The following is an 18982-nucleotide window of genomic DNA, read 5'->3' on the forward strand; positions in this document are numbered from 1 at the left end:
ATGTCTTTTTTACTTTTTTCTGGTCCGAAATTTCATTCAACTGACATTTAGTGAGATGGTTATTGATTAAATGAAATTCATAAAGTGTCCGGTGTTGGAGTCTTTGTAAGATTTAGATAATATAAAATATTTTGTAATTTTATGTAAATGCATGAAATCTATATTAAAACTTTCAATTCGGGAATTATATTTTTTATTTTAGTTGTGTAAATAATTTAGAAAATGAAAGCGTTGCTGGTTTTATACTCTACTGAGAATCTACCATCTCACGTAAAAAGCAAAAGGAACATTGAATCTTTGCGGATATTGCAAGTAATTATTGTGTTGTTGTGCCAGTGCTGCTCAAGAAAATACGTATTATGTAATAATAAAAACATTGGTAGCCAACAGGTCTAGTTTACAGAACGCATGCCCCTGAAGTATCTGTGTGTCTATTGGTGACAGGTGAGTGCTCATATTTCAAGAATCATTTTTCCGCCGTACCTTAATGAACTAATCTAGATAGATCACATTTGTAAGGGATGTTGATCGCAAATTCATTTCTTCCATCATTTTCCACCGCATTATGAACATTGAAATTACCTTTTATTAAATATAAGCGTTAGAATTAGTAAAAATATTTAAGCTTTTTCTTATTTAGTAAAACCATAGTACAGTCATAATTATTCTGATTGAAATTGATATTTACGTGTTCATAAATATTTTTGTAATATTTTCCAGATCATTGTTGGTGTAAAATGTTTTTCCATGGGCATGTTTATTACCACATCATGGCTCTCAACAGCACACCTCCCATCTCCCGTTGAGTCTCAGGGTGTGTAATTTAAGATAACATAGGTAATCCTTTAAGTATTGAATGGTGAGCTCACGTCCACAAAATCTCACTGGTGTGTTATTAAGGCGTATTAATTTGATTCCAATTTTTTCAAAATCAGTTTTTTTTTTATAAATTACGTTGTAACTATATTTGACTAATTGAATGAATCAGCTATTTTTCTGTAAACCAGAATAAGGTGACACAAGTAAAAAGTTGATAGTATTTGAAGGTTCTTCCAAATATAAGGACGTTATGTAACAGATTATCTAGCTTAAAGTATAAATCTGGCTCTAAGAAGAGTATCAATAGATGTTTGATTAAGTATAATACTTTAAAAAATACTAGTATCCTATTGTGGCAAAAAGCATTGGACGGAGTTAATTCAATAATGCGGTGGAAAAATGGAAGGATTGGGTGTCTAGAGCGGGTTAGAGAAGTATCCGGCGGTGGGGTGGAGGGAGCGGTGCGCGCGGGGCAGTTCCCGGCGCGCAACGTGCTGGTCGGGGAAGGGGAGCGCCAGCAGGGTGCACCATCGGGCTGGCGGAGGGCCCCCCACACCGCTCGCTACTCGACACTTTCTACTCGGTCTCGCCGAACTGCTCCATACCACAAACACGTCATTAATTCAAACAACCTCTCTCCACCGACCTACAGTAGGACCTCGCTAATCCGGACAACACCCATGGAAACATAACACCCTATGCGGAAAGTCAAATCTCTCCGCTCAGTAACAAACCTTTTCCAAGTATGACCTTCATTTAGCCACAACACTTTTCGCCTCGTTGCGCTTGTTGCCAACAACATCATGATACGTAAGACATAGCTAAACCAGTAGACAAGTGTCTGTGAATAAATTGAGGTTACAAAAGAAACAAACTAGGCGAGCGGAGTAGAATGAGAGGTAGTGTTTATTTAGTGTGTAAAGTACTTCTATGCAATGAAATGCCTGTGGTATTTTGACCATTAACTTTTTATCATAAAGGCATTCAAAACTTTTGCAATTCCGTTAGATTAATTGGTGATTTACATTCATGATTCTTAAAGTATATTTCAGACAATCCATTCCTAAAATCCAGACCAGCGTGGTTCTACTGTGTTGAAGTTTATATAAAATAATGGGGCATGGAAATTAATTCTATGAAAATATCCTTTTTATGATTTTTCTTAATAATTTTTTATGTATGTTCTTGTAAGCACTTAATATAACAATATTAAATTCACTTTGGAAATTGTATTCATAATGTCTTATATGTAACTATATTGATAAATATCGTCTGGCAAGATGTACAACCTGTATAATATTTTTAATTAATGTCACTGACATCAGAAAACAATACATGTATTGATGAAGCATTCATGCTCATTCCCAAAACCCTATTGTAGATACATACATACATATAATACAGATTGATACATTATATAGAATAAAGCAAAACATTTATAATATGTTTTCATACATGCATCCAAGTTAAGTGAAATGGTTTTGTATATTGAGAAGTAGATAGCATAGCGAAACACAGTAAATGGACGGAAAATACGTAACTATAAATATGCAATTTAAATGGTTCTTACCTTCGGACAAGGATCACAATAGTAGTAACTATAGCAGCCAGAAAAACAAATCCTCCAAAAGCTCCCAATGCTATAATTGTTCCGAGATTCAATATTCCTGCTAATGTTTCCTTTCTTTCTCCGTCCACCGACAGAGGGATATTCACTCTGGGAACTTGGTCGCTGCGAACATTGTTGCTGGGCCCCAGAGCAGGTTTTTCTTGAGGATGCGAGGCTACTATTATTTGGGGAATATGGGCACTTCCGCTGTTACTCGTATCTGAGGTAGTTGGGCGACTTGTGATTCTTCTTGTTGGCTTTGATTCTTCGTGAGTAATCGGTGGTTCTATTCTTTGAGTGGTACTGTATATAGAATGAGTTGCGTATGATGGGCGCGTAGGTCGGGTCAGGAGTCGTGTAGATATTGAACGAGTCGGCTGTCGTGGTGTTGTAGTTGGGAGAGTTGTTACATCATCTTCTGTAAAATGATGACAAAGATATAAATATACATTTCATTAGTAATTATCGTATTTTCTACTAATATAATATGTAAAATAAAAATTACCTTTGCATATTGGCGGTGGATTATCCCACTGTCCGGAAGTTGTGCAAACAATCCTTTTCACTCCGTATAATGTGAACCCTCTCAAACAGAAATACTCAACAATGGATCCGAAGGATGTGTCATTAACACTTGATGCATATTTCCCATTAGTAATTTGAGGTGGTGATTCACATTGAATAGCTGAAAATTTTAGTTTTCCTTTAAAAAAGTGCAGTTTTAAAAAATATGTATTTCTGGGGTTTAACTGATACATTTTTTTAAATTATAACAGATATTGGTAATTTCAAACCTTCACATCTTGGTGGAGGTCCATTCCAGCGTTCGTCAATATCACAAGTAAGTTGAGCTCTTCCAATAATCTCATATCCTTCTTCGCATGTGTATACCACTTGACTTAGGTATCCGATACTCCCGTTGACTAGTTGGTAACCCCCATTTAGAATATCAGCTGGATACCCACATTGGATTCCTAGAAGCAGAGCAATGAATGAATACAGCAGTTATAACAAGTCATTTATTAAACTTTTTTCCATAACGATACTCACGTTTACAGACTGGTGGAAATTCATTGTAGAATCCAGTGTCCAAGCATGTCCGAGATGTTGGTCCAACAAGCAGGTGACCACTGTCGCAAGTGTATTCTACGTTGGCCCCAACATCGAAGTTGTCGGCGATCATGGTAGAATTTGGAGGTTGCTCTGGCCTTCCACATGCTTTGGGTTCTAAAAAAAAATATTTTTAAATTGAATTAGATTTGCCATGATTTATTAAGGCACATTTAAATTCATTATTCTATTAGTTGCAGGGATATTACCGAAAGCATATCTATTATTCTTCTTCTAACCTTTATCCGCACTCGATGGTGCATAGGGCACTGCTTCGTATTAATGCAGTGTTATCTCGATTGTTACTTACATGAAGGCAAGGTGATCACTCTTGCCCTTCAGGGACCAGTCCAGGGTAATATTAAATAAATATTAGAATCCCCCCCTGGGAATCGAACCCGGGACCTCCAGCACGGTAGCTAAACACGCTAACCATTACACCATGAGGCGATTAACTAACTAACTAACTAACCATCACGCCGCTTCCCCGTAGGGGTAGGCAGAGAGAATAGAACGCCACACCACTCTGTCTTTGCAAACATTCTTCGCCTCTTCCACGTTCATGCATCTCCTCATACATACCCGCCGATTATTATGACTTCTAACCTGACCACATTCAAATATTTGGCATACCTGATCGTGCCATGTTTTGTACCATGAGACGATGATAGCCATTATTAAGAAAGGAAAATAATTTTTAATGCTGGAGAGTGAGAATAAAGTAATTTATACTAGGTAAAGAACTTACGATGTTGGCATATGAAATTAAGACTGGTGAGGCAGTTGGTGTCAGACCAGAGCCAGCCTTTGCTCCCGTCATATCTGGCACAGTCTTCATTTCCCCCCGGCAAGTTCCAGAAGGAAACTGTGACGTCGTCTCCGTTCAACCACTTCCAGTTATTTCGATCTGTCTGGTCCCTCACAGCTCCGATCCAATATTGACTACTGCTGTCACTTCTATAGAAGATACACACATATTCAAATTTATTTGTTTTAACTTCTGAAACTAGGTGATTCATAAATATGGTAATATCATTTAGTGCTAAACAAACTTTTCCTGTCAAGATATATAAATAATAAGTTTTTATTTAAGCTAAATCAAATATATATATTTTTTCTATTTCTATGGACGAAATGAAATCCTAAAACTTAGTACAATGTTGTGAAATTTTTTATATAGCCTTTCAAGCCTTTTTTGTTTTCCACCAAACAAACAAAGCTTGAATCGCTGAATAAGTTATTGCAAATTTAATATTAAAAAAATTATGCTGCCAAGAACATCCTTTTAAAACTTTCATCGAAAGTTTATAAAGTTTTGGCATAATGATGATATTTGGTATCTAAAACCTAAGACAATCAATCAAACATTATTATTAAGAAAGCGATGATGATAGTTTAAATGTATAATTATGATTTTGATTATTATAAATATTACAAAATAAATAAATCATACGCCAATAAGATTATGAAGAACGCACACATTTTTTTTATGGTCGCACAATTGGATTTAAGTTTATGAGACGCTAACAGTTTTTAAACGCAAACTGGTGACATTTATTTAATATAAGTGAAGCATAACCATTCCTCACTTGATGACCTGCGAACACTACGCACTGTTGAAAACCTCTCATCCCACCATCAACATTAGAAATGATAAACTTCAAGTCATAAACAGTGTTCCCTTGTTTATCCGAGAAGTGTTTACAGACTGCTTTATGTGGTTATAAGGATGGAGGCCGACTGTCAAGTGAGGATTGGCTGTTCATAAATATATTTTAGTTTTTTTTATGATGTTCAATAAAGACATTATGATCCATCGCTGAGCGCTCGGAATTATATTTTTATAACCTATATGTAAATAAGTCAGCAGATGGAAGAAGTGTAATTTGCAGTTACAGTCTGTTAATTCGAAATTGAAAGAAACAAAATTTGTATACTAAAAAAAACATTATTTCATGCATAAATGGTTTTCAAACATGATTCTAACAATTTTGTTAGAATGTTGAAGAGATCAAAATTTGAAAAAGTTTTTTGAGTTTTTACAAAACTCGAATTATACTTGTACAAATTGATAAGCTTTTATTTCATTGAGTTAGTGGGTTAGTGCCTTAAATTTTGATATATCTAATATAAGTCATTTGTATATGTTGGAGAACAATAGCTTGACCTGTGCCTCTGCCAGAGTTCCCAGCTGATAAAGCCTTGCTGCGCAGGATTGCTTTCATCCACGAGAGTCCCTCCGCGGCTCCTGCAGAAGGCCAGCGCCTCTCGGAACTTCAGCGGCTGCTTGTAGAATATGTAGCACTTCCCGTTGTAAGTGGCTGTTGACCCGGGAGGTTGGTCTCTTATCTGAGGACATCTCTCGATGGGCAGCGCTTGGTCCGTATACACAAATGCCTCGCAGATTGACAATTGGCTGGGGCTCGGGGACTCCAGATGGACGCTCACGAATGCTCCCGGCATTGGAGGATTGCAAGGCAGGAATAGCGGCTGGCCCTCTTCCAAGAATCCAGTGAAGCGGTTGCATATCGGGTTGGTGCCCAGGTCTGGACGATTGTTTCCAACTCTTACCACAATTGTAGCGGGTTTATTCGCACCTTCAACAAAATAATGCTATTAGAATTTATCTTCATTTTTGCTACTATAACCATTATTTTCATTTGGTTTTTAGACATATTGTATTTTTTATTTATTTATATAAAAATATATTCATTTATGAATTAAAAAACGTTAAAATTGTTAATAGCATTGGTTTTAAATTAAAATAACTAGTGTTGAAAGTGCAGTTCTCTCATTGAATTGACAGGTTATTTCCTATAAAATAAGTTTTGGACTTAACTGTTTTGTCAATGTTACTCTTAGACAGGCTTTTGAAAAGGAACATGGGATATTAATTATCCATTGATTGAGTGACTGTATCCCAATTTGAAGTGAATCTCATTTACAAACGCAGTTTTCTTAATCGGTTACTGATTCAACGATTCAGAAATTTAGGAGCAAAGGGCTAAAAAAAAGCTTGCAAGGAAACAAAAATGTATGGTTTACTTACCGCAACATGGTTTTCCGAAGTCAAGTCTGACAAGTTGCACCATGTAAGGCTCCAGGAGGTTGACATACCACCACGGAACCTTCTCCGCTTTGGTGAGGGTGCAAGTCTCGGGACTGAAGAATGACGATGTGCTGCCATCTATGGCCCGCTGTGGAATACCACCCTGCTCGGTGCTGATCTGCATAGGCGCTTTACCAGCGGCTACATTCAGAACTAGAAACAATAAATTAAAAATCTTATTAATGTTTTTTTTAAATATTAAAAAAAAACACTAGAAACCTAAAAATATACCAACATTTTTATAGAGAATGCTGAATACTCAGAGGAATATCTATTCTCTACATGTAAAGGGAGTTATTTTAGATTTTTTGTTTATTTATCCAGTTTTCAGTTAAACCGAGTGTGACTCGGGCAAGGAGTTGGGATTGTAAAGATGAACCTGATTAGGAAAATCGTATTCCGACTTCTCGGTATTGATTTGCCTGAGCCATATATATATTTGTTTTTATTTACTAACCTATTGGTGAAGATTTCTTGCACAGGCAATTATTCTTTCCAAAATTCGACTGTTAGATTGTTTTTTGGTTAAACCAAAAAAAACAATTCATTCTTACTTTTCAATTGCAAAATTTGTTTATCGAAAGACAGCAAGGTAGTAAGTTGGTGACATATTGCATTATTGTGAGCGTGCATGTTTTTGGATGATGGTATCGTTGCCGTGATAACAAGTACATACTTACTTAAGTATTTACTTAGAACAGAGATTGCAAGATTTGAAAGTGGTATCACACAAAGGGAACGATGAATGATAAGGAGAGTGTTATATTACCATAGGTACCTCAAAGTTAACAATGCTTTTAAAATACAAAATAAAGTTTATTTGATTCTAATTGTAATGAAAACCATATAAATCTCTCCAAATATATTTACTGAAATTTCTGACATTTTGAGTTGAGACTGAAAATTTTTAAGTCCATAATTTTTATTATAAGATTGTTAGTTTGTAATTCAAGTAAGAAATAATCACGTTTTGAAAATAAAATTAGAATAATAATCTGGGAATTTACATTAAAAAAAAATGCTAAAATTAACGAAGAAGTTTTCATATTTTTTTGTCAAATATTTCTCCGCATCACTTGAGAAACCAGGCATCCAGAGGTCCGGTTTTTTATAATTTAAAACCGGACACTGGCAACCCTGATTGCGGACGAATGTAGGTTATTTGCATTGAATATATTCAAACGAACATATTAAACGTATTATAAACTATGCGAAACTTATGTTAATGTTATTAATTAACAAAGCCGAATCATTATAATTTACAAAATGAAAAAAATATAAGACCGGCATGATGCCAAAAAATATTCAAATAAAATATAATGGCTTGTATACACGGACGAATAATTGCGCGAACTATCCGGTTTGTCTATGATTGCCGATGCCAGCAAAATCTTATTTCAACAAGTACATGAATTAAGTTACAAGTTTTTTCGGCACTCATGTCGTGACATCGCACCATCACTTACCGCTATAAATAATAATAGCGTTTTACTATACTTAAGCCGCTTATGCACTACCCGTAATTTTACCGTCCGGCAGTCCGGTTTTGGAAAATGAAAACGACTACGACAGTTTAGCGTGATCGAATTTACGCGCAACGTGTGAACGCACCGATCAAGAGCACCGATCCGAAGTAAGATGGACAAAAGCACAAGCCAATCCAGGCCAATCATCCGTTTTATATGCTAACTGACGTACCGGACGGTAAAATTCCGTGTAGTGCACAAACGTCCTTACAGAAGTAGGATTCCACTGCCACCGGAATTCATAGATAAACCGGATGGCCTGACATTTACATTCGCGAATTACTCGTTGAGTGTCGATCAAGCATCAGAAAAAAAAACTGACGGTAGAACTAAAAATCATGGACATTATTTTTTGGCATCCCAACATAGATGAAGAAGAATATGGAAGTCTGGTCATTTACAGGGGTTGCAACCGTCTTAGGCTTAGTTAAGTGATCACTTTGCACGCGTGTAACATTCACCAATTCTACCCATGATTGACAACCACACTACTCAAAATTTCGAAACTTCTACATATATTGATGAAACTCGTAACACAGTAGACGTTTACGGTACAGTATATAGTTCATAATAGCTATCTATGGTGGGATGAGGAAAGCTTTTACTAAGCAGAGGCTTTTTTCCATATGTATGTCAGGTCCGAATTCTGGATTATATTCACATACTCGAGAAACGCTTGAAATCCCAACTTCTGTGTTGGGGCCAGCTCTCCTCGTCCTAAGGTTGTAGGCTGTTCTATCATATACAACGTCACTTAGGCCATGTCTTCGAAACATGTTATCTTTCTGTAGCATCCATGACTTTTTTGGTCTACCTCTAGATGTCTTTCGAGGAAGATCCATGGCAATCGTCTGGTTTACAATATGTTCAGGTCTCTACGCCCTATGTGCCCATACCATCTCAATTGCCTTTCCTCAATTGAAATGCTATGAAGAAGAGAACTAATCTGCTAAATAATGTAAACGCGCTTTTAGGGAAACGCTGATCGATTGAGATCAGTCACTCGTTCCAAGGCGATGGCGCTAGACCAAAAGAGTTTGGGAACTACTGTGGTAAACAAACGGATGTAATTTTTTTAAATAGTAAAAAGTACTAAAAAAGAGAGAGTTTATTTTTGAAGAAAGGGGTTATCATCACAGGCGTTGATAACCCAGTTTGTCCGGATATTGTAACATGCGAAAATACAAATATAGCACCTTTTGTAAACACTCATGGGATCTAAATGCCGGCCAAATATTTGTTTCGTGAGACGTTTGACACTTAAAGTAAATTAAATGCGTATGTACATAATTCTCGATAATCCTGGAGGAAGTAGTGGGAAAAGATCAGGATAATCTTCGGGGAAAAAATTCGAAGATGATAAAAATCGCATCTCGGTGGGTCGATAGTCAGGAGTCTATTGCACTTTCTTCTATAGTTTGTTTTTTATCACTTGTTATTAATTTTTATGTGTTTATTTGTAGATTTCGTTGTTATTTATTTTGCTATAGTTATTTTTACTTGTTTATCGTTTTGCTGTTGTTTTTTCTTAATATACGTACCTGTATTGTCAAAATTGTCATATTGTACGAAGGCGAGTCATGCTTTTTATTGCTGACGGTAATACGCCAACATAAGCAACTTTGCCAATGCGTACGTTACATTTTAAACGATTTAAACATAATAACAAAAGCCCATTCACCGAAATGCGTATCTTATTCGAATTTGTAAAGGTTAGGGTGGTGAACGTTCGTTTAGGAATGACTGCGAAAACGTGACTTTTCTAACCCAGGCGTATTGTTTCTGAGCCCTAACAATCCGCAAAAGAGAAAACCGCGCTTCATTATCGTGTGTACAAACCATTTGTTTTGTAACCGCAGCGAGGCGACAAGTTAGTTTGGCTTCGTGATAAGTAGGTCCCCAGAGATCACGACCGAGACCTCCACGTCTGGGAATGGGGAGCGAGGCAGTGCTACGGCGCACTGATGACACAGGGATTTACACACGCGGAAAGGATACGAGCCCGATAACCCGAAGGAATACCTCGACTTACCGCCCTTGACAAGGGCTTCTGATAAACGACAGTCGTAGCTTGATTTACAGAACAAAATAATGACTGATTATCTTCGTCCTCTAACTCTTATGCATAAGGAACTGTATTGGAACACCGCAGCGTTTAATTTATCATCGAAGTTCTGCGCTTCAGGCAAAAATGCAGGGTGAATTTTATATGATTGCAATCATGTATATCTTTACACAATGAAATGTATAAACTACTACTACCACTACCATTACGCCGTTTCCCCGCAGGGGTAGGCAGAGAGGATGAAACGCCACACTCTTCTGTCCTGACATACACTCCTAGCTTCCTTCACATCCATACATCTAGTCATATTTGTCCTCCGATTACGCAGATTTTTGTCACCATCAGATTTTAGGTTCTGATTGATCTGATCGTGCCAAGTCTTTTTCGCTCGTCTTCGTTCTGTTCTCCCGCTCACATTCGCCAATTATACTTTCATAGTCAATCGATCGTCATCCATTTGCTCCACATGTCCATACCGCCTTAAAGAACTTTAATCTTTTCAATTATCCATATAACAAAGTTTTTTAAAAATAATTAAAATGCCTTGATCTTGCTTTTGTGTTTAAGATTCAGATACATAATTATTCTGTTGATTTCAAGTGATGTTATTTTTTTGTTTGTTTTGTAGGTGTCTTCGAAATCGAGGCCTTTGCAATTATACAGTATATAGTAAAATGAGCAACAATGGAAACATTGGAAACTTTGTAGATCAACATGAAAACGAACATTTAAACACAAATCGCTTAAGGTTTTAAGTGTTAATGAAAGAAAACACGGAGGTTTATCAGTTACCGTGTTTTCTAGTGTCACTTAGGGATTGCTTTTTTATCAGTACTTATTATGTAGGTACTAAGAGAAAAAATGCTGAACGGCCCAAATATTTGATAAAATAGACATTTCAAAAGGCACTTTTATGATATTTTTTCCATTAAGATTAAATAATTGTTTATCCTTAAAACTTTACGTAACTAAAAAATTATCTTCGAGCGTGAATAGGTGATCCGTTTAGGTCAGGTTTTATCTAAAGAATTCCAACAGCTTCGACAGAATGTGATGAACCCTGTTGGTACTAAATACTTTAAATGAAGGTTTAACAGAAAGCATATGGTGTACATTTTCCATCAAAGAATAACTCGAAATGTAAAAAAATACAGTTTAGGAAGAAATAATTGTTGGTGTCATTGATTAGATTTAAACCGAGACCCAAAAAATCTGTACACAGTCAACATGTAATTCATCGTTCACAATTTCAATATCTTAAATAAAAGCAATACAATATATATGGTAATACATAAACCATGTTGAGTCCTATGGATCTCCAAATAAACGAAAAATAGATGTCTATGAATATATATATAAGTATTTGAATATATTCTTCTTCATCTTTGATGAGATACCAAAAAATAATATGAAAAATAACTCCTATAATTGGTCCAGATTTGTAAACAAGTATTTGGACACACTCAAAATGTTGTAGAAAAATAGATCAATTAATTTAATAATTTTAGTTTTGACATTAGCTTTGTGGAATAACATAATGATTTAAATATAAAAATAAAACATTTGTATGCAATAAGACCAATTGTTGAATTTATTAATGTAAACACAACTAGTTTCGAGAATTACAGGTCAACAGGAGAAAATACAAACTTCTTTCTTCTTCTTTATGAGCCCTCTGACCTCCACTGCTGGATATTCAACGCCAAAATAAAAAAATATATAAACTGAAAAGCAATTAATTAATAATCTAGTCGTGTTTACATTAATAAACTCAAAAAGGATTGTTATACAGGTATTGAATTTTGTATTCAAACAATTAGTTATTGATGACTTAAAAGGAAATGCAGCCTGAAAGTATTTTTCAGAACGATATTTAATTTGAACCAGGTCATTGAGCTGTACCTGTAAATACGGATGTGAAAGTTCATACGAATCCCAATGAGTGTTAACGATTCAAGGATCTGACTCATTACAATTCGATGTTTTCCTTTGCGTGTTCATTAAATTGTTTCGAAACCTAACGTAATTGAAATACCTACTTACGATTGAGATATTACCGTTTACGTTACAGAAAACTGTGTTTATCGAGTACTTGATAGCTGTTTTACATGGTCACAAAGATCATCTGCGTAGGTACTCAACTAAAAACATTACGCCATCTTCGGTTAGTGAATAATAAAGCTAATTACGATTCGATCAACGCGTGGACATGGAAGAAAGCAGTTAATACTATAGACTATAGATAAAGTTTATTAAAATCACTGGGTTATAACAAAGAGACATTTTAAAAGAGAAATCGACTGTTTCGTAACGAAGTAATTTGTGACAAAACTAGGAAAATCACAATTAGCATGCCAAGTCAAAGAGGATTTGCAAATCACGCCTGAAATTCTAAACAACATTTAAAATGTATTATTTAACAATGTTATGGTCTAATGTGCGCGTAAAATCTCTGACCAAACGCATCCGACAAGTGTCATTTGTCATCTGTCGTTTTAGATGCCCAATATTATGATACAATATCTTCCCGATTCATAGCTAGATTTCAAATATTATGATACAATGTCTTCCCGATTCATAGATTTATTTCCAATATTATGATACAATACCTTCCCGATTCATGGCTAGATTTTAAATGTCATGATACAATGCCCTCCCGATTCATAGCTAGATTTGTAATCTTCTCACACGTTTCCTTGCTATTATAAAAGTTCAAATTGTCCGCCCCCTTAGAAGTATCACGTGATGTGCTAGTACGTATTTAAAACAGTATTAAAGATTGGAGATGCAACCGGGAAATTCCCATGGCAATGAGCGAGTCGCTCGTTACTGGGTGAAAAGTGTGTCGCGAGCCATTGTCTTAGTGGGAGGAATGCTATTTGAGGCCAAGTATCAAGTTATTGTCAACTCCGACCAAGTGCGCTATTAGATGAACGTATCATGAAAGTGTTGGCGAAACAGGTTTTATTATAAATTCTCTGGTAACTGGCAACTCTCATATATTACAACTAGCCCGGAAGCGCCGGATCTGGCGCCCTGCCACTTACTCAAAAGGGACGGGAATTCACGAGTTTGTGAATTAATAGGAACCTTTTATTCTTCCCTTTCTTGCAATTAAGTGCCTGGAGGACCATACATCAAATGGTTATATGTATAGCCTAAAATAACAACAATTTAACCACCTAACAGAAAAATAACAATCCCTCTAGGCAGGATCGGATCTACTGGTTTCCTGTTCGAACAGGAATTTATGTGGATCGGGCTTTCCAAAATCAGGTTTTCCAAAATTTCAAAAAACGGAATAAACGTTGAATCAAGATTTTTTAAAATTATTTTCTAGAACAACCGATGCTATATTGAGCTTTGTTTTGTATTAAAATAAGAAATAATTTTATTTATTATCAAAATAATAAAATAAAATAAAAAGTGATATATTGGGTGGATATTTTTTAAATAACAAAATAAAGGAGTGCTTTAATTTACTTTCATTTCTTGTACGTTACATTCATAATGATTATAATAAAATGTATATATTATAATAAAATGTATATATATATATATATATATATATATATATATATATATATATATATATATATATATATATACACATAGTATATTAATAGATAAACTTTATTCAGAATGAACCAAATCGAAAGCCCCGGAATTCGGAATATTTTCCATCTGGAAAAAACGAACTGGCAGAGTATGTATATGGGTTGCGTGCATTCGGAAATCGGAAAACGGTCGTGTTCTGTAAGCATAACATAATAATTTCACACGACAAGTGCAATAGTATCCCACGGAAACCCAAGCCCGAGTCGTTCGTCTCACACGTAAATCGATACCCATCGGAAAACGTAGAGAAATTAATATCAGTAAGTATTAAAATACGTTACACGTTCACATATGTATTAACACACATACGTATGGTATGTAAATAACGATATTAACCTTGGGTCGTGTCCTTGACCCGAGAATGTTGCCCAACGGAATCCACAACGGGATTTCGAATGCGCCCAAAAACGTTTTATCCCGGGTCAAATACAAGTAATTAAATCCCACTACGTAGAATAAATATACATAGTCATCAATCATAGAAATCCATTTTGGTGTTCATCAGCGTAGTATGTAAATAAACTCCATTATCTCAGCATGTTTTTATGGCTTAATGTGTTCTGGAATGTATACACCCATGATACACATATTATATATTATTAATAGGGGTAAAATTAATTAACAAAAATAAGTATATGAATTGATTCGGATCACTTTGTGCTAATATCTACTCATTTTGAATTAAAGATTTACTTGGTAATTACCACTATTTAACAAAAAAAAAAAAAAAAATATATACAGTATCTACTCAATGAATTAGGGCCACGCAGAATTTCGCGCAATTTCTCAATTCAAACAGGAATAACTCAGAGAAAACCTTGAATAAAACAACATTGAATTTTATTTACACATGAACACTTTATTACGCTTAAATTATGCATATATTTTCATATAAATATAGTTAGTATTTAGTATTTCCACCTTTGGCAGAAATAACTGCCTCAATTCTTTTTGGCATACTTAAAATGCACTGTTTTATCATGTTTTTTATTTCTTCGTCTTCTGACCAAATTTTTTGAATATTTTTTTTTAGACAGTCTACTGTTGGATTTTGAAATGAGTATACCTTATTTTTTAACATGCTCCATACGTTTTCTATAGGATTAAGGTCCGGAGAATTTCCAGGCCAGGGGAGCAAAGGCAGATTTTTGTTAGACAAAAATTTTATTATTGATTTAGCCCGGTGGCAAGGTGCCCCATCCTGCATGAAGGTGTATGGACCTTCTGTTGGGTCGAGTGTATGGTAGAAGGGCAATAAAATTCGTTCGAGGACCTGCTTATAGGAATTTTGGTTCATTGTTCCTTCCACGAAAAACAACGGCCCAGGTAAATTGTTAATAATACATGACCATATCATTGTTGCAGGGGGGTGTTTGATAACTTTTACCACACAGGCCTCATTGTAACGTTCCATTGGTGTTCTCCTGACGAATCGACGGCTCTCTGTCACGGCTTCGAACCGGCACTCATCACTAAAGATGACCTGAAAAATAATGAAAATTTAAGTTTAATTCAAATATATAAGTTTATTTACTAAAATGATATGTTGAAAATTCAATTTAAATAAATACCTTTTTCCAATCATCTACCGAGTAATTTCGATGTAGCCTGGCCCATTTTAATCGATCCGCTTTCATTCATGGTGTCAATTTTGGTACTTTTACAGGGCGCCTGCATTTCAGATTTACTTCGTAAAGACGCTTCAGATTTACTTCGTAAAGACGCCTCAGTGTTGATACCGATATATTTATACCCTCTTCTTCCAATTTTATTTTTAATGTTTTTGCTGATGCACTACGGTTTTCTAAGGCACTTTGAACGATTTTTCGATCAGTCCTCGGTGTTGTTTTTCTAATTCTACGACAGTTCTTTCGCCGATTGCTGGTGGCGGGTGACTGATTTTTTATTGATTTTGTAATTCTGTCCACTGTTTGATGAGAAACGTTTTCTTTTTTTGAAATTTCTCTATTAGATAATATTCCTAATTTCAGTAGCACTATAACACTAGACTTTTTTTCCTCAGAAATGTCTTTAATTTTTCCCATTTTGTCCTTTTCAAAAAAAACACTTGTGTTTACGAAAAAAAATTATACTTTATGAAATAAAATTAAAAATTAAGTTTTTTTACAAGGCACGATAACTATATAACCTCTCTGAACAAAACAACAACCAGAACTCAAGAAACTTCACTAATAAATGAGATAGGACCATTTTTTGAACTTTCAACTATCTGTCTACCTGTGCTAATTAGGGACCTTTCTCAGAAAAAGGGTTTGAAATTTTGTAAAGGCTTAAATAATCCAGGTATATTTTACATATTATTGAAGGTAATATACATGATATTAGATGTCAATAGAAAACTTAAAGTATTTATGTAAAATAAATATAATAATCCAAAAGATTTCAAAGTATTCAAAAAAATAATGGGTGGCCCTAATTCATTGAGTAGATACTGTATATATATATATATATATATATATATATATATATATATATATATATATATATATATATATATATATATATATATATATATATATATATATATATATATATATATATATATATATATATATATATATATATATATATATATATATATATATATATATATATATATATATATATATATATATATATATATATATATATATATATATATAAATATATATATATATATATATATATAAATATATATATATATATATATATATATATATATATATATATATATATATATATATATATATATATATATATATATATATATATATATATATATATATATATATATATATATATTATACATAATTTTATCAAAAAAAAATTGTCAGTCAAGTTACGTGAACGTAATTTTCATATAATTTTCCTAAAAAAAAATGTACGCAATTGAAATAAACAAATAAGCACATCTGCAATGGTGAAAGTCAGAAAATTGAATACAATACGGAGATCGTGATTCAGTCAGATTGTTTACTCTGTGAAAAATGAACAATATGAATGATGTGAACCAAGTTGAGAAGTTATAATTGAAAGGTACTGTGGTTATCAGTTACCGTCCAGGGAGGTCATTACGGAAAATACTTTGACCATCTCATTCAAATTTGTACACGCTATTGAATTCATTGTGCATGCTTTATGCGGCAACTTCCTTCGATTCTCAATTAGTTGAGAAAATTCGGCATGATTTTCTCGTTCGTCCTCCATGTAAAAACCTTCCGTAGTCGGATAAATTAAAACAATAAATTACTATTAAAAAAAAAACGTAGTTGTATCAATAAATGTAAATTGTTTTTTTCACAGTAATCCGGATAATGTGGTGTGCGTGTACATGTAATAATTAATTATGTATGCCTTAATAATGTAATCAGTTTTGACTCGACTTAGACAGGTCCAAATAGAGTTTTATTTTTTTAATTATTTATTATTACTTATCACCTGTCGATGAAAACAACTATAGTTTTCTCGTATGTAATAAAATAAAGCTCAATAAGTGATATCATACAAGTGTTTGATTTTTTTAAAATAAATAATCATCATGTCTTTCTACAAATAATGTACTACTTCTTAAGGCCCAGTATTCGTTAATTTCCTCTAAAACCAGTTAACATTTGACGCAATTGATTTTTTTTATTAAAACACCGTTTTTAAAAAAAATAGTTTTTCTTCCAAATAAATATAAGTATGTTTTTGAAAAGAAAACAGTTTTTGAAAGGTAAGGAGTTAAAAAAATGTTTGAAATATTTTTTCAATTTTACAGCTACGGACACGAACCATCGCCTCGCTAAAAATGAGAAAATTGGCTATGATTGAAAATTGGTGGTCAGGTTAGGAGTCGAAACAATCGGCGGGTATGTATGAGGAGGCATGAACGTGGAAGAGGCGAAGAATGTTTGCAATGACAGAGTGGTGTGGCGTTCTATTCTCTCTGCCTACCCCTGCGGGAAAGCGGCGTGATGGTTAATTAGTAAGTTACACGTAAATAATTTAGCTTTATTTAGCTAATTTAGCTTTCCAATATTGATATGTTCTCGTCAGACGTTGTCTCGAAACAGTCTCGAAACAGTACAATCTAGTGTTTTTCTGTAGTGTTTTTCAAGCAGAGCTGATAGCCATAAGAGAAGCTGTAAAATGGAGTAAGGAAAACTCACAACTGAGTCCTATTAACATTTACTCTGACAGCAAATCGGGGCTAGCAGCCCTGCAGGTGGACTGCTCATCAAACTGCGTTATTAACTCAATACACGAGCTACTGCGTTGTGCTAACTCTCCAATACACCTGATGTGGGTGAGGGCGCACGTAGGACTTAAAGGCAATGAACGTGCGGATGAGCTTGCAAAACGCGCAACCACCAAAAACTCGGCGCCAACTTACTCAATGATTCCACTGAGCTACGTGAAACGTTTGTACCATCAAGAATCCTTAAAGGAATGGAACAAAATATATAAAGCATCTGAAAGTGGAAAGACCACAAGACTTTTTTTTGAAAATGTGCAAGATGCTATTTCTATTCTAGACAAACACGGGAGAAAATATTTTCTCACACAAATGCTGACAGGACATGGAGCCTTTAGAGTCTATTTAAACCGTTTCGGCCTTCGTCCTGATCCATGCTGCCCATGTGATGGCACCACTGCTCAGTCTGTGGAACACGTACTGAGATCTTGCCCAATGTTTGAGCGAAACAGGTGGATTCTCCAAATGGAGTGTGATGCTCACAACATCGACTCCCTGAACCCGCAGGAGATGCTAAAAAGCGGAGTCGTCTCCAAATTATACTTGGACTACCTGGAAAGTTTAGTTGTGGAGATGAAAAACTACAATGAAGGAGGATAAACGTCGGAGCCGGATAATACTTACGGAGCTCAATGCAGTGGAGTGAAGCGGCTGAACGCTGCTCTAACCTCTTTTTCTCTCCCAGATAATGCATACCCGAAAGCACTAAAGCAAAAGTGCAAGAATCCCGTGCCCGTAACATGACCTTGCATATATAAGCAGGGTGCAAAAAAATGTGAGAGGGAGAGGAAAAAAAAAAAAAAAAAAAAAAAACAGTACAATCTAACAATTGTAATAGTGATTAATAAGACGTTTTTAATATATTTTTGGGTTCAGCGAATAGCGGTTT

The 18982-nt window shown here is 34.7% G+C and overlaps 1 protein-coding gene across 3 annotated transcripts in view; it reads right to left on the reverse strand.

Moving 5' to 3' along the window:
• LOC148312893 (uncharacterized) overlaps positions 1 to 18982 on the reverse strand; it is a 69921-nt gene that overhangs the window by 3699 nt on the left and 47240 nt on the right. For 2 of the 3 annotated variants that reach the window (XM_088271229.1, XM_088271224.1), the window contains exons 3-9: positions 6588 to 6800; positions 5706 to 6135; positions 4287 to 4495; positions 3479 to 3655; positions 3223 to 3402; positions 2934 to 3113; positions 2390 to 2846 (exon numbers count right to left, since the gene is read on the reverse strand). In XM_088271229.1, the coding sequence (XP_088127355.1) occupies positions 2390 to 2846; positions 2934 to 3113; positions 3223 to 3402; positions 3479 to 3655; positions 4287 to 4495; positions 5706 to 6135; positions 6588 to 6800 (1846 nt within the window). Of the gene's footprint in view, positions 1 to 2389; positions 2847 to 2933; positions 3114 to 3222; positions 3403 to 3478; positions 3656 to 4286; positions 4496 to 5705; positions 6136 to 6587; positions 6801 to 7104; positions 7244 to 18982 lie in introns of those variants that run through there. The other variant, XM_088271237.1, reaches the window with a different exon arrangement.

This window comes from Brachycentrus maculatus, unplaced genomic scaffold (assembly GCF_059751285.1).
Source record: "Brachycentrus maculatus isolate JH-2025_06_01 unplaced genomic scaffold, ASM5975128v1 h1tg000029l, whole genome shotgun sequence".
NCBI classification, from domain to species: Eukaryota; Metazoa; Arthropoda; class Insecta; order Trichoptera; family Brachycentridae; genus Brachycentrus; species Brachycentrus maculatus.